The sequence below is a fragment of the Sarcophilus harrisii genome, chromosome 3 (assembly GCF_902635505.1).
Source record: "Sarcophilus harrisii chromosome 3, mSarHar1.11, whole genome shotgun sequence".
NCBI lineage: Eukaryota > Metazoa > Chordata > Mammalia > Dasyuromorphia > Dasyuridae > Sarcophilus > Sarcophilus harrisii.
Genome location: NC_045428.1, coordinates 1,340,952 through 1,356,584, shown reverse-complemented (window position 1 = coordinate 1,356,584; position 15,633 = coordinate 1,340,952). Strand labels below are relative to the sequence as shown.

Genomic DNA, 15,633 nt, shown 5'->3' with positions numbered 1-15,633 from the left:
ACCCCGGAGGCCTGGGGCCAGTTCCGATCCGGACTCCGGCCCGGGAGAGCGGGCGCATGACGGCCAGGGAGATTATTGCTACACCCGATCCAAGACGTGCGTGATCGGGTGCCGAGGAGAGCACCGCGGGCTGGCCGTCCCTGGCAGGTCCTCAGGCGGGTCGGAGTCTCCCGATCGGAAGCGGGCGGGCGCTCCGGCAGGAGGCGCGGGAGCCCGGGAGGCGTTTCCCAACAAAGAAAGTACCCAAGTCTAGTAAATGAAAGCGTTTAATGAAGCCTCAATGGTTTAAAGGAAAATTAAATGGACACGTTTACTCCTAATTGGTTTAATCTGACATGCTTTAAGAAGTCTCTTTAAACTGATAAAGAAACAACGAAGAGGGAAAGAAAACCTGCTAAAATCTGTCGAATGTACACGATTCTTAGTCTACCTAGGAGAGCGTCATTTGGTACACCGCGGGTGGGGGCGGGCGTGGACAGCCAAGGTGTTCTCCGGCTCGCGCTGGGCTATGTACACGTCTTTACAGTTCTTCCTGAAGGTTAAAGCAGTTCATCAGAATCCAAAATGCGTCATCGTCTCGAGGTTGGCACTTGGTAGGCTCTTGTCAGCACTGGCGACTGGCGGGGTCGGTGGCAGCCCAGCTGCAGCCAGTGTTTGCCAACTCGTTACGACATAAATCCAGCTAGGTGGGGAGAGTGCCGTGTTTCCCAAGTGAAGACCTGCAACAAACACAAACAGCGGCGTCAGCCTCACCCCCAAGCCAGCGGGCGCTCCGCCGGGCGCGGGGGGCGTTTCTCAGGAAGCCCCCTTTCGGGTGAAAAACCCTACATTCTGTGGCGTTCGGGGGGTCACGAGGTCAGGAAAGGCAGAGAGATGGAGCGCCGAGACCGCCCTTAGCTCTCGCCACCTCACTGGGACAGGCTGCTGTGCCCATTCTAAAGAAAGGAACAGCAGGCTCCCCAGGGCTTAGGCAAGGGGTGGACCGCTCCCTGAAATGCATGAGAGCTGGAGGCCCATGTTTCCAGGGGGTCAGTGGGGAGCAGGAAGGTGGCCGGGGGGCTTCTCCAAACCACAGCGGGAGATCCCAGGGGGACGTGGGGCACGGTGAGGGCACAGCAGTGTTGGACGAAGGACCGGGAGTGACTTTGCTGCTCTCAGCAGGACCCGATCCTGGACCATCCCAAAGGACTCGCCACCGTCTGCCCCCAGAACCCACAGCAAGTGATTCCAGACTGAAGTGGGCTGTTGGCTACTTTTGTTTTTTAAGTTGAGTCTTTTTGCCCCAAATGACTCACACGGAAAGGTTTTAGAGACGGTACAGAGCAGAGTGCTTACCGTCTCGGGGACGGGGCAGGAGAGAGAGGAGGGGATCTAGAACTCAAAGCAAAAAAAAGGTGAAAAAGGGTTTTAACAAGCATACATAATCACAAGAACAGTACGAGAAAGGCAGGCACGGATGAGCTGCGCTGTACGCCCGTCTCCAGATTCTAAGTCCATTCAAGTGCCCAAGCAGGGCGCCAGGAGGCAGCAGAAAAGGCAAAAGAAGGGCTTTCAGAGCCAGGACTCAGCTAGGGAGCTCCCAGGCCATCCCGGATAGGATTTAGAAGAAAAACCAGATAGGATGGAATAGAGGAAAAAGTCTTACGCTTGCTTTCCATTAACAGAGCAGCAGGAGTGAACCTGATTGCCTTTGTCATCTCACAGGAAATTATTTTGTTTTCATTTTGACATTAATAACTAATGGACTGGGGGTGGGAAAAAAGACAAAAAAAGAAAAAAGGAGCAATGAAAACAAAAACCCCGCGCAAGCTGCTCTGGGAACCAGCTGGGTACAAACCAAAGGCTTCACACATCCGCCTTCCTTCACTCTGACAAACAAGGCAGCGAAACACATGGTTTTTAGAAGGGGAGAGTGCTCAGGTGGGGCCTGGAGCTCCTCTTGCCCTCGGTACCTTCCTGTCAACCTTCCTGCACAGCCCAGTCCCTTAGAGCCCATCTGGGCACACGGGAGCACGTGCAGGACCCCCGACGCACAGGAGCCCCCTCAGAGCCCATCTGGGGAACCTCGTTTCACTGCAGAAGCCAACCTGAACAGAGGCTTCTGGCGACAGACACGGGAAGAGACTGGGGAGGTCTGGCAAAAAGTGTGTCTGAGGTGTGGCCAGTCAACCAAAAGGGCCTGAGTGGGAAGGAGAAAGCCGCTTTAGCGGTGCTCCGATGTGGACCGAAGCCACCGGCCCATCCAAAGGGGAAAATCTCCCACGACCGTGGCAGCCAACCCACCGTCTCCGCGTCACACGTGGTTGGAGCGCTCTGAACATTGTGCTGTCCCTGTAATAAGGGAGGCTAATGAGCAAGGGGAGCGCAAGACAAAAAGGTCCCCGTTTTACAGATCAGGAAACCGAGACAGGGCTTCCCAGCCAGTAAGCCAGGGGCTGAGGCAGTTCCCGCTCAGGTCCTGACAAGCTACAAGGGAGCATGGGAACAAGCAAACAGCACATCCAGGCAATCTCCTGGCAGAGAAACGGGCGCCGGGGGACCTCATGACAAGGATTTGGGGGTTGGGGTCGGGCAGAAAAGGGCACTCTTTTTTAGGAGAAACTGGAGGAAGCTCTTTTAAGGTGAAAGGTGAGAGACCAAGCTTGGAGCCCAGGAGGGGCAGGGAGAGCGACCTCGGGACCTCTCTGGCGAGGGCAGCCAGATACAAGCAAAGGCAGCTTCCCCCAGAGCGGGGGGCCGCCCAGGGAAAGCAATCTGGAGCTGCAGGAGCAGCACAGTGCACCCACAAAATACAAGAGGCAGCAAGGGGAGCCTACTTCAAATCCAGCCTCAGACAGAGCTGAGGAACTCTAGAACACTGCTTCCCCAGTCTGTCTCCAGCTCCCGGATATGAAATCGGGCAGGGTGAGGGGCAAAGAGCTCCACCCTCCCTCCTTCCCTCCAGGGCCTGGTGTGGTCCGTGATCAGGAGCACTGCTGCCTCCCCCAAGTTACTCTGACCCGCTCCTCTTGTGTCCACCCCCCTCTGCCGGGCCTGCGGCATCCATGGCTACTTCTCACTTCTTATTAAATCCACAGCGGAGGAACAGCCCCTACTTGCAGGGGCAGCCCAAGGTTCTTCTCCTGGGGAGCTCGTGCCGTGTCCCAAGTCCCACATCGGCGACTGGACGCTCCCTGTGTCCAACAGTCTGCCCGTGGGACGATCAGCCCAAGGAGGGATCGCCTCCTGCCCCGGATATGTCACGCCAGCTGTCCTGTGCTCCCCAAAGCCCTGTCGACCAACCAGTGGAGAGGTTCTCAGCTGTGCCCAAGTCCTTTCCCCAGTCCTGTCCACACAGGTGCCTCTTGGCCAAGCTGTGCCCTCAAAAGCAGAATGCCACAATAACCTGATTCTTTCTTTGGCAGTCACTCAGAATACCAGGTGAATATCAAATACATCGCTTCTTTCTGTCTCTCTGGATTGATTTTCTACCTGTTCCTCCATGTGCCTGGCTCAGGGGAGCCCCTTGGGCCCTGGCTCGCAAGTACTGCTGGGGTGTCTTTTCCTTCTTCCTTCGCTTTCCTGGGGCCACATGCTCTGGGCAGAAATCCGGACCGAGTTGTGGCTCCGCGGGCCTGGGACTTCTTCTGGGAACCGCTGCTACTGTGTGGAACCTCAAGAGAAGCCTCAGTGTTTTACTCCAGCAGCTGCTGCTGATCTGGATTGATCCCTCTTCCCCAACGGGCGGCTTACTCCCATCTCTCAACTGGGAAAAAGCTCCTGATCTTCACATTTTGAATCCACTTCTCGGAGACCCTGATCCAAGATAGCTCGTGACAAAGGCTTCTCTGCATTCACTTTTTACTTCTGATAGTCCCACTGGATTTTCCAAATGCAGAACTTTCTGCTGTTCAAGCTCTTTATCTCTCTTTCTCCTTTTGGTCCCGTGCTTTTCCCTTATGCACAAATCGTTTCTTTCTTGTTCCCCTCACTTTTGTGTTACATTTTACATTGTCATCAGTTTCCATTTGGAGTTTATGACACCGTGGGTTACGAGGCATACAGTTTAAACCTTATTTTTTACAAAAAATTACCTTCCAGCTTTCCGTATTTTGTAAAATAGTACCTGGGGTCTGAGTTTCCTGTGCTTCTGAATGGCATCCACTCATGGGACTTCTTTTTAAATCAGTTTCCCCTTGTTTTTTTTAGGATTGTTGCTTTGTGGTGTGACCCAAAGTCTGGTCCACCCAGTCTCCCTTCCTTCCCCCTTTTTCATCGTCGCCTCTGGATTCTGCCAGGTGAATCTATTTTTCTCACTCTACAAAAACCACCCTTTGCTGCTAGTCTGATACACAACACTGAGTAAGTAAATTAAATTAGATACTATCTTTTTTTGACACGTTAGTTTATTGCTCCAATTATTTTTTTGGGGGTGTCTTTATTTAAATAAAGCATTTGGTAATTACATTCAAACGGTTCCAGGTTGCATGCTGGTACAGTCATTTTCAAGTATTTTATGTATCCTACAGTTATTGGAAATGGAAATCTTCTGTCTTTTCCTACTAGTTTGGATGGTACTTAAGAGAAATGCAAAATACAGGGGGGGTTTTAGATTCTGTAACTTTACTTATGCTAATATTTCCATCAAAAGTTTCCTCTGACTTTTTAGGGTTCTCTAAGTACCCCATTGTCTGCAAAAAGGGATGCTGCTTCTACTCGTTACCTCAATTTCTACTCCTTGTTTTACTACCAAGGCTCATTTCTAAGGTCTCTGTTTGTCTGAAGCAACACCCATTGAGCGAGTAAAAAGACAGGGAAGTGTGGAGGCAAAAGATGGCATTTAACAGGTTAACAAAAAGTCCCTTTAGTTCCGTTTTTAGGTGTTTTTTTTCCCCCTTCTTAAATACAAATGGGCATAGTATTTTGTCAAAAGCCTTAACTACTGCCTCTACTGACTTGATCATGAAGTTGGTCAATTATCTTTATAATTTTCCTATTAAACTAACCCAGAATAAATCCAATTTAGTCCTCATAAATAATCTTGGTGATAATTTTGTGTAGAAATTGTGCATCATTGTTCATTCAGAATTAGTCCATGATTTTCTTTCTTCGTTTTGACTTTTCTGGGTTTAGATACCAAGATGATGTTTATGTTGGAGAAAGACGATTTTTGTTCTTTTATTTGCAGTTTGTGCCTCACTGGGACGAGCCGTTCCTTGAATTTTGGGGAGGACGTGCTGGGAGGGAAATGGTCCAGTCAAAGCGTTCTTGGAATCACGGCCACCAGGCCATGAAAACATCCCTATCCTCTGATTCGGAGTCACCCCGGTTGGGCCAAGAGCCTGAAAAGGCCTGGGATGAAATAAAGTGCCCGTGCACACCAAAATCTCTACAGCAACGCTTAGAGAGACGGCCAGAAACCAAAAACAAAGAGACGCCCACCGGCCGGGGAGCGGCTAACAAATGGGGGTTCGTGGCCGTGACGGAAGACTCCTTGTGATCTCCATGAACCGAGGCAGAGCCAGGAAAGCCCCAGCCCCAGGGACGACAGCCATGTGAATAGCAATCACATGGGACCTGCGTCGCACAGGATTTGGACCGATCTGTTGCCTCGACTAGTTAGGTTGATTTTTTTCCTCTCAAAATGACTTTTTCATGTGGGTCAGCTTTCTGGGAGGGGGAAAGAGGGACTCAAAATAACTTGGGTAAGGTCAAATAGAGATAGATATTCTCAATTAAAATGCAGATAATTTTTTTTAAAAATCCATGCCATCCTGGGTTTTCCCTTTAGGAATTCATCCGGGGGGCTGCTCAATTTCTAACAAACCAGCCCCGCTTCTCTCTCCCCTGTTGATCAAAGAGTCAAGAACATTTGTCTCCCTCGAGGACTGCCGTGGCACGCAGTCCCCAACCTTCAGCACAGGATCCTGCTGCCAGTTCCTCTGTGAGGATGTGTTCCCAGTTTACCCAACTTTTGACAACAAGGGACAGATGCAGATGATCCCCAGAGACTGGTCCCTCCCTTCTCGGGAGGTGTCCGCAGGGCGGGCCCAGTGCCCAGGCTGTCGCCCAGGTTACTCCCAGCTGGTCCCCCCACCACACGGGACCGCCTCTGCTGTGACCTCCTCCTCTCCGGCTCCTTGGGTCAGTTTTTGGCTGGTGTGAGCTGCCCAGATGCCAGAAAGGGAAGCGATGAATGCAGCGGGGACCCCCATGCAGTGTGGGAGGAAGGGGCGGGCCCTAGAGGCACATGGAACAAGAGGCTTCTTGTGGCAGCATTTCTGCCTGACGCCTGGGAGGGGAGCGTCCCTGCAGGGACCGGTCTGCAGCACAGGAGCACACCCGAGAGTCCTGAGGAGGGAGGCTGGGCTGGTCACCTGCCCTGGGAGCGACTCTGGTTCTCCATCCTTCCGTGCCGGTCCCGCCAGCCAGTCCCAAAGTCACAACAGAACCGTGGTTTGGGGGCTTCTGAGAGCTCACAGGAGCGAGGCCCTAGAACAGGATTGTTAAATGGGGAAAACAGGCCCGTATGGGTTTGGGCCCCTCACTTACCCTGAAAAAGTGAATCTACAAGCTGCTTGGTGAAGGTCACTCAAAAGCTGTCTCTTGGCTTTTCCTCACGCAGCGGGCGACTTTCCTTTTGAACTCTCCGTTTCGGTCTTCCCTCCATTCTTTCTGTGGGGAGACAAGGGAAAGCATAAAGATGGTTAGAAGATGCTTCCTCCTCCCTCCTCGTGCCTAAGAGACGGTCCGAGGACAGAGGAGTCCCCAAACTCAGCGGCGCTCCATTGTCCGCCCGGATCCACACCCACGGTCCCCCACCTCACAGAAGGGCCAGCACCGCTCACCCCTTTGGAATTGGAGGACGCCGCCCTCGGCACTGAGCAGGGGCACAAAGCCCCGAGCCCAGCTCAGGCTCAGAGGCAGGGAGCGTGACCACCAGGCAACCAACCTTTGGCCTCAAGGTCACCCCCTCCATTTACAGATGAGGAAACTGAGCCCGCCGGCAACAGGGATGAGGCTAGGCTGGTACTTGGCCCTGAGCCCTCCCAGCTGGGCAGTTGCTTAGAAATCAGTCAACAAACTCTGAGTATGGGCAAAGAACAGAGCCCACCGAGCCCACGAGAGGACAAACACAGAGGAGTGGACTTGGGGGAGCCCAACAGCCTGCGTTCAAAATGCGCCCTTGCCCACTGGACCCGGCCCCCAGTGATTTCTTCAAGCGGGTGCCCTCTGTGGCCCCGGGCATCCACTGGAGCGGTGCCCTCTGGAATGCTCAGCGTCTCCTGTAGGGCTCGGGCCGAGCAAAATCTTCCAAGGGGCACAGGCGGACTTCCTGGGCATGGAGGCCTTGCGGCAGCACTTCACGTGGCACACCCAGGCATTGCGTCCTGCACATGGGTCAGGACGGGCAGCAGGAGCCCACAAACACACAGCAAGCCTCCAAAAGGCACCTCAGCCCGGGCAGGTTCGCCGTGGAAAAGACACCAGTGGAGCCGTGTTGCCCAAAGGTTACACTGGCAAAGGCAGCCACACCTGGCAAGCCACCAACGGCCCAGAACAAGTCACCGCCCCTGCCTCAGGATCCAGGGAGGACTGAGAGTCTACATTGAAGGTGCTCAGTGAGTGTGGTCCTGGGCCATGGCAGGGCTCCATCGAAGCCCCAGATCTCTGGCTTCCCTCCCACGCTACCCCCTGAATCTTGGCCAGGGACTCCGCGACTGTCCCCGTGCTCAACGCCAGCTCTGACTCGGAAATGCTGCAGGCTCGGGAAGGGGTCACTGGGGGTCGCAAGTGCCCAAGGCAGGCCCTCAGAGGTCGGTTGAGGGGAGCCCCTGACCCCGCTCAGAATGGTGGTGTTAAAGGAGCACCATAAACACCTGTGGCGCCACAAAGAACCCATTCCGCCCATGTAATCATCATGACTCAGTTTTAAACCCCAAAGCCGAGCTCCCAGGAGCCAGCAGGGCCGGGAAGGCCTGGAAGCCCCTGGAGGTGAAATGCTCCTGACTTGGGACTCCCCCCATTTTTCAGATGGAACAAAAGGGGTGATCTTGGAAGTTCACTGTAGAAGGGGCGTGTGTGTCCGTGCAGAGGGGCTGGTGTGCCCTCCTGGCGCTCCTCGGCAGACGCCTGCTGCCCGGGAGTTCACGCGCCCCCTCGATGGACAAGACTCCGCCTTCTCGGGTCTGGGCACCGTGCCCACCGTGCCCTGTGGGATGTTCTATGGGCAGGCCCAGTCAGGGCCGGTCTGGGAGGAGGTCACCCACAACCACTGTGGGGAGTCCAGGCCGCCCCCACAAGCCCACCGCTAAGGCCCGGAGCCCCAGCCCTGACACGGGAACAAGCAGGTGGGTGAGGAACCCCACCCAGACGAGGCCCTGGATGCAACAGACATTTCAGGGACACCCCGTTCTCCATCATGGCATCAATTAAGTCAGCCGAGGGCCAGACCACAAGACCACCATCCCTCCAACTCCCGGGGAGATGCTTCAAAAGTGAGGCAACGAGCACAAGCAAAGCGGGAGCGGCCGCAGGGGTGCCGGGAGGGGGGTCGGGGCTCAGCTTTCTGCGGGGAACCCCACAGAACCCCACTTACGGCTGCGTCCACGTTGGCGGGCGAGTCTCCGTTGGGGTCCGCCAGCATCGAGATGACGCTAATCATGATGGTCTCCACCGTGTGGATGGGGAGCCAGCGCTCCTCCGGCTTCTCGTAGCCATACTTGTCTTCCCCGGGTTCATGGAGGATGGAAATGCACACGTCGCCATTCTTGTCAACTGGAAAAAAAGCCAAACGTGGGGATGCGGGGGATGCGGGGGGCAGTGTGGGCCCCAGAGCCGCCCCCCTCCACCACCCCAAAGAGGCAGCCTAGGGGGTGGCTCCCAGAGGACATGGGGCCTCCTGCTCCTCCCTGCTCCTCCTGGCCGGGAGGACGCGGACCCAGAGGGGGTGGGGAGGGGAAAGGGGAAGTCAAAGGTCCCGCGGCTTTGAGCCAAGCTTGTGGCGGCTCAGTCCAGATGCTGTGACCCCACCTGGGCTTTTCTTGGCAGAGAGGGGTTTGCCACAGCTCCTGCCGCTCATCTGACAGAAGAGTCAACAGGAGAGCGGCCCCGGCTGCAGCTGAACTCCTCAGGGCTCAAACCAGGACTGCCCGGTCTGCTCTCGGGAGCTCTCTGGGTGCTTTCCAGGTCTCCTCCCCGTGCTCCTGCCCCTCCAAAGGGTCCCCTGGCTATGTCACCCCCCTACCATCGCCCCAACTTCTCTTGCCGTTCCTGGCACAGAGTCCCCTCCCAGACGGCTCAGGCCATTCTCTCATTCGGCCCTGAGGGGGCCCCAGCCTCAATCACATGGAGGCCGGAGACCTTGCAGCGGCCACTCCCCCCTCTCCCGCCCACGGCCCCCCCTGCCCAGAGTCTGCTCCAGGGACGGCTGCTTTGATAACAGAGAAGCCCACCCGACACTGGGGCCACGATCCGCCCCATGGCAGCACAAGGGGCCACTACCTTTTCTCAGGGGGCTGGCGCCCATGATGCCCTTGTAAGGTTTCTTATGACTTAAGGGTGGTCCCTGACACGCCTCCGGGCCCCAGAGTCCCCCAGCCCCTGTGAGCATTTTCTAACTCTTCCCTGGGCCCAATGGGGGCCGGAGCCAGCTCATCCCTCACTCACCCCCCTCCCCATGGCCTTGAATCCCTGGAGGCGCCCAGGCCTGGGGGCTGGGCGCTCTCTAGGGTCACTCCCGTGTGTTACCGAGGGACTGACACTCCTGTGGGCCTGGCCCACCTGCCACAGGCCTCAGTTTCCCCTCTGCTAGACAAGAAGCCTGACAAAAGGGGCCATTGGCCCAAAAGCGTGCTTCCTCCCGTCAGACATCACACAGAGAAGCTCTGGGCCGGGCCCCAGGCCCTCCTGCCACAGGGGGGCGGGGAGGAAGGGCCGAATGCCCAAGCTGCCCCCAACACAGGGGCAGGGCACTGATGATCAGACCAGGAAGGCGAGCTGGAGCAAGGGACGGAGAAGACCCAGGAGGGGCCCAAAAAGCCGACCAGGGGACTCCGAGTTAATCCCTGGCAGAGGAGGCTGGGGAAGGGAGGGCGGCCCTGCACCCACCAGCAGCACCAAGGCACGGGCACGGAACCAGGCCCATCAGGTGCCCCAGGAGCCCTCGGCACCTGCTTCCCGAGTAACACTAAATGCCTCTCCTGGGGGCCACAGGGAGCATTGGCTTTTGGGGGGGGGCAGGGAGGGGGAACAGCAGTGACTCCCATCAAGGAAGGAGCTTGGCCTCCTCCCTGCCAGGGGCTCATTAGTCCACAGATCTACACAAGCCAGAAGAAGCCAGCCTCAGATGTCTACACCAACAAGACCCCACCCCCACCCCCCACCCCCAGGTCTACACAAGCGGAATGCAGTCAAGCCTGCAGCTCCTTCCCGACTCTACGACCGAGGCCCTTCCCACAGGTCCGGGGCTCGCCACGGAAAAACAAAGTGGCAACTTACCGTTTGGGTGCCAGATTTCCGTGATGAACTTCATTTTTGGTGGTCTGAGGGGGTAGTCTTTTGGGAAAGTGAGATGAGCTTTGAAAACACCCCCTTCACTGCAAAGACAAAGAGAACCCACCGTGAGAAACCTTGACAAAGACCCTCCTGACCCGTCTCTGGGCTGGAGCCCCCCTCCTGACTCCAGAGAGACACCCCACTCGCCAAAGCCCGTATTTATTTGCAGCAAATCAGTCTGGCAGCAAGAACGTTCCCCCAGCTAGTGAGCGTATTAAACGCTGTCTTTTCCCTTCCCAGGTGTTTCCTCTCCTGATTTTGTGGGGAGGGGCTGGGAGAAGACCCCAGCCTTCTCCAGGAAGGCGCCCACCCCCAGCCACTTGGAAGGTTTAGGTGGTATCTACAGACAGGAGACCCAGATGCCTCCGGTGCTCCCTCTGGCCGCTCCTGCCGGTCCCCAGCCTCACCCCCCAGCCTGGGGCCACACAGGCCACCCAACCCAGCCCTGGAAGTGTCTCTGGAAGGCGTCTTCCTCGAAGGCTTCAGAGTTTCACAAACTCCGGCGTCTCTTTGCCCAGGCTAGCCCTTCTGGGGGTAGCCTTGAAAAAAGCGCTCCCCGCTGCAATGACAGCAAAAAATGGAAAGCACCTGACAACTTTTCGGGGCGAGCATTTTAACCCCAAGGAATTTGGGGGGGGGCACATGGAAGGAGGATGAAGCCCTCGCTCCAGCGCCCCGCCTGACCCCGGTCTCCTGTAAAGGAACTCCCTGAACCCGAGTGAATCCCTGCTCCGCTCTGTCCTCTCTCTGGGTGAAGTCCCATTTACGGCCGCTGTCAGAGGGTCCCTCCTCTCGGGCAGAAATCTTCCACCGGCCCGAGCCCTGCACATGGCCCAGACCTCTCCTGGCCCGCTCTCTTGGCCTCCTCCCCCTCCCCACCCAGAAGGCACCCTTCTGATCCTAGGCTCGTTGGGCACCCGATCACCTCCAGCCGCCTCCTTCTAGGCAGGAGACGCGCACACGGGTGCGCCCTTTCCGACTGCGGGGCTGGCAGAGGGGGGAGAGAAAGGGAGCACGTGCAGCCCCCGCTGGGCACTGACCGTCACCGAGGGGGATCAAAGGCTGCAGGTCTGTTAAATGTCTCCCAAGTTAGCCCGGCCACACGAGATCTCTCTGGATCCCATTTTCATCGCTCGGACCGGCCCCACAAACGATCACTAATCACCAGAAGAGACGGTTGCTAACATCTGGAGAAATGAGGACCTAAGGCAGCCCAGGGGCCCCTCACCGGGTTAGTGCAGAGGGGCCGAGAAGGGGGGTCTGTGGCCCCTGTGGCCCGGCCCCTGCCCCAGAAGAATGTGCTTTAGAAACAGGAGCCCAAAGGAAGCTCCGGACCTGAAACGCAGCATCCATTTCAGGGAGCCTTGGAAGGGCCAAGGGTCCAGGGGCCTCGTCCCTTACCCAGGAAAAGGACTCGACGTTAATTTTACGGCCACAGAACTCTTCCTTGTGCCGGCCACATGCTGGTGGACGCCTGCGATGATGGGCTAGGACCGCGGGGGACAGCCCGCTGTGCGAGGCGGCATTCAGAGCCCCGTGACCTCGGCCGAGCTCGCCCCCTGAGGGCCCAGGATGCTTCTTGTCCCACCTATTGACCAGGGTGTTGACCCAGAGGCAGTCGCCGCTGGTCCAGGGCTTGGGGCCCTCCAGGCTGTCCTGCCAGGACCAGCCCAAAGTGGGCTGGCAACAGACCAGGCTCCCCCCTCACCAAGGCCTACTAGAACACCTGGCCTTCCAAGGTGGACGGGCCTCAGTCGGGCTGCAGCATTCCGGTCAGACTGCCCAAGGGTCAGCCCCGGGGGGGAAGGTGGGAAAAGCCCACCGGGATCCTGGCCTGAGGCCGGGCTTCCCCTTCCCAAAAATCCGGGCGCCCCATCCACAACTCGCCGTGCCGAGTCCCAGCCCCCAGGGCTGCCGCTCCGACATGGCCGACACAAAAACATCCATGAAACGGACACAAAAGCAACGGACACAAGGTGGCTTGGGGAGATTTCAGGGGCATCCAGCTCCAGGTGAGAAGCGGAGCTTTAGGAACCGCCCTGGGCTGGTCCTGTGGGGTGCGGGCGGCTGCAAATCCCGCGGAGAGGGGGGGTCCCCCAGAAGAGCTTTCTGGCCATGCCCATCTCCACAGATGCAGCCCACTGCCAAATCCACTGCACAAGCTGACATAAGGGAGTCTGAAAACCTGGCCTCCATCCGGCTTGGCTTTTGTGCTCCTTTGGGGCTTCTTCCAGGGGCAACATCTGGGACCCCGTCCAGCTGTCATGGGGGGCTGAGTGCAGAAGGGGCTCCTCGCCTCTGAACTCAGAATGGCCTCAGCTCGAGGGGCCCCAACAGGCAACCGTGGCTCAGGAGGCAGGACTCAAGCCCATTGCACTGACTCCATGTGCCAAGAGATTCCTGGGCACCCTGACCGGAGGCCAGGCTTTTGTTGTTTCGAGGAAATGTTTTTCAATAATTAAAAAGAACAATACTGACGAGCACCTTAAGGTCAGGCCCACATCTTAACTAAGTAAATTATTCTGCGATAGGTTTTTTAGTGGCTCAGAAACTTGAATGAGCAAAAAACAAAACACTGGTTTTCTTCAATCAAGTTCAGTGTCCAGTGAACTTTTCTCTTTACAAGTTACTTTTTTCTACACGACATTTCTGGTAAGTTAAGGGAATGTTTTATCTCACTTGGCGACCCTAGACCACAAATATTGGACAGTGGTTTTGTGGGTGTGACGTATGAAGGTTTTCCCAAACTACAGACTCGGTGATGGAGCAGAGCCGCCCGTCAGGGCTCCCAGGACCCCCAAGCAGCGCTCCCGCCAGCAGGGGACGGGGGTACTTACTACAGAGTGTCCGGGGGGCCAATGATCAGGACTTCCCATCTGTACAGGTCGTTGTCATCTATTAAACCAGCTGAAAAGCCTTCCACTGGATTTTTGTTGAGCTCTGAGAAAAAGAGAAAACTCTGGTCAAGCCCAAGGCTGGCACTGAGTGGGGAACAACTGGCGGCCGCGTGAGGGGAAGCCCCTTTCCCGCAGTCTGCAGGGGGAGCTCCGGGGGGGCGCAAAGAGCACAAAAACGAGGTTCTCCTAACAAGATCACCCCCCAGCGACTGGCTCTCTGCTCGTGGCAACGGAGGTGGAGTCAGAGCCCCTCGCTTGAAGTCTGAATAGCTCAGGGCGTCTGCCACACAGAGAAACCGTGTGGGAACATGCATGGGAAGTGCCTGAGGCCCGCCCCCTCCTTCCCAGGCTGAGCCCACTCCCCTGGAAATACAAGGTCACACATTCAGAGCTGTCCTTTCCAGATGACATCACTGAGGTGGGAGAAGGGAGGGGCCCCCTCCAGATCATCTCAGTGAGTGAGAGGGAGCTGGGTCTGTCAGGGAGGAGCCAGTCTCGGCCCCGTGGGGTCCCCAGGCTGTATTTTCAACTTCCTGTGATGATTCAGTCCAAGAGGCCTGACCCAAATGAAACCCAACTGTAGGTCACTGAATGGCTCATTTCTAGCACGAGTTGGTCATGCTGACCGCCCTTTCCCGCGTTAAATTAATCTCACCAAAGTCAGGGAAGACAAAAAACTAAGTTTCTTTTCAAAGCAGTTTTTAAAGTTGGTGCAGAAATGGTTTTCCCTCTAAAGCTGCTCGGGAGAAGCGGGCAGCTGCTTCTCTGTGCCGAGCTGTGGGTGGGCAGGGACGCCCTCCCTGGACTTAGTGACCATCTCACCCCCCTCCTGCCCGGCCCGTCTTCCAGGCATCTCACACTGGGCAAACGCCGTCTCCTTCCCCCAAGCCTCCAGACCTCAGGCTCTCCCCAGACTCCCCCCAACCCCCGGCTCCAAGTGCTCATCAAGGCCTATCAATTTCCCAGTGCAACCATCCTGTCCATCCCCCAGCCTGGGGCAGCCCCGCCCCCCCATTCCGCCACTAAAGGATTCCCCTAAAGCCCGGGTCCGGCCATCACCCCCTCCTCAATAAGCCCTTGGTCCCTTCCAGGATCGGTGGGGGCCGTTCACAGCTCTTCCCGAGTGGGCCCCCTCCCCAAGCTCCCTCCCATGCAGGGATGACGGCCTGCTGGCTGTTCTCCCTACAGAACCCTCCGTGACTCCCAAGGCCAGCCCCTGCCTCCTCCTGTGCCCCCAGGGACCCTGGAAAGCTTCTCTAGAACATCTACCCAGTCCGGCCTGATGCTTGCTCCGTGCCACCATCTCCCTGAAGCTTTCAGCTGTCGGCTTGTTCGAGACCCCCTACAGAGCCCAGTTGGGGGAGGTGACCTCGCCTGTGCACCCCAGCCCAGTCCAGCGTAGCTTAAGCTGCCTGACAGCTCACCCCACCCCCCTAGATCATAGAGGAGCCTGCTGGATCCACCTCAGCACGTCCGATCCCACTCCTCCATTATTCAAGAAACCGCCCCATGGGGCCTGAAGCGAGCTGCAGCACTGGGGTCCGGCCGAGGGGACCGACTCGGGGTCCTGCCAGCCCCACTGTGGGCGGCGACCCGCCTCAGACTGAGACTGGGCTGAGAAGGGCCTCCAGCACATGGGAGGTGGGTGACTCTGGTGCCAGGATCGCCCCCCCGGGTGCGCCCTCAGTCCGCATCTACACCAGCTGTCCAGGGGCCTCCTAGACTCCTCTGACCCACCTTTGCTTTCTGCTCCGGGAGGGGCGTCACCTCCCCACCAGCCTTGCCTGGGGGCAGGCCCACTGTACAGAATGGGTGGCTTGGCCGAGGGCCCCCTCCTGTCTCTGCTCCTTCACTGAGAACCCCCCAAAGGTGCTCAGGGTCTAGTGGTTGCCTCCAGGATCCAGCTCCCGCCCCTTGGGCACCCCGGCTCGCCCCCCCATTGACCTGCCCAGGCCTCCCCGCAGCCCCCAAAGGGATGAGGGCCTGACCGGGTCACTCAGACCCTCGGGACTCTTCTCTTTGGGGTCTTTCCCCAGCCGGCCTGACAAGAGGGCTCAGAGGGTCCCCAGCTTAACCCAATCCCAGGAAACACGTCACGGAGGCGCGCTGGGTGCCCAAAGCACCAGAGCGCGAGCAGCCCGAAGGCACCCCTGAAATCTAGCCCGGCCGCCAGGCTTGGCCCTTCACGGCCCAGATGTGA

General features: G+C 57.3%; 1 protein-coding gene across 1 annotated transcript; it reads right to left on the bottom strand.

Moving 5' to 3' along the window:
- Positions 1 to 250: 250 nt before the first annotated feature.
- Positions 251 to 13,762, bottom strand: UBE2G1 (ubiquitin conjugating enzyme E2 G1). Its single transcript, XM_031957380.1, has 5 exons — positions 13,374 to 13,762; positions 10,480 to 10,577; positions 8,579 to 8,757; positions 6,532 to 6,654; positions 251 to 719 (listed from the first exon to the last, which is right to left on the bottom strand). The coding sequence occupies exons 1-4, from the start codon at positions 13,745 to 13,747 to the stop codon at positions 6,568 to 6,570; spliced, it is 738 nt and encodes a 245-aa protein (XP_031813240.1). The 5' UTR covers positions 13,748 to 13,762; the 3' UTR covers positions 251 to 719; positions 6,532 to 6,567.
- Between the last annotated feature and the right edge of the window lie 1,871 nt (positions 13,763 to 15,633).

What these genes read in the sequence shown, in the direction of transcription:
- UBE2G1 (XM_031957380.1), bottom strand. Translation starts at nt 13,747, where the DNA reads ATGCATGTTCCCACACGGTTTCTCTGTGTGGCAGACGCCCTGAGCTAT. An exon ending in GGAAATCTGGCACCCAAACG is followed by an intron (nt 8,758 to 10,479) that starts GTAAGTTGCCAC and finishes CTTTTTTTCCAG; the next exon opens with TTGACAAGAATGGCGACGTG. An exon ending in CCGCCAACGTGGACGCAGCC is followed by an intron (nt 6,655 to 8,578) that starts GTAAGTGGGGTT and finishes GTCTCCCCACAG; the next exon opens with AAAGAATGGAGGGAAGACCG.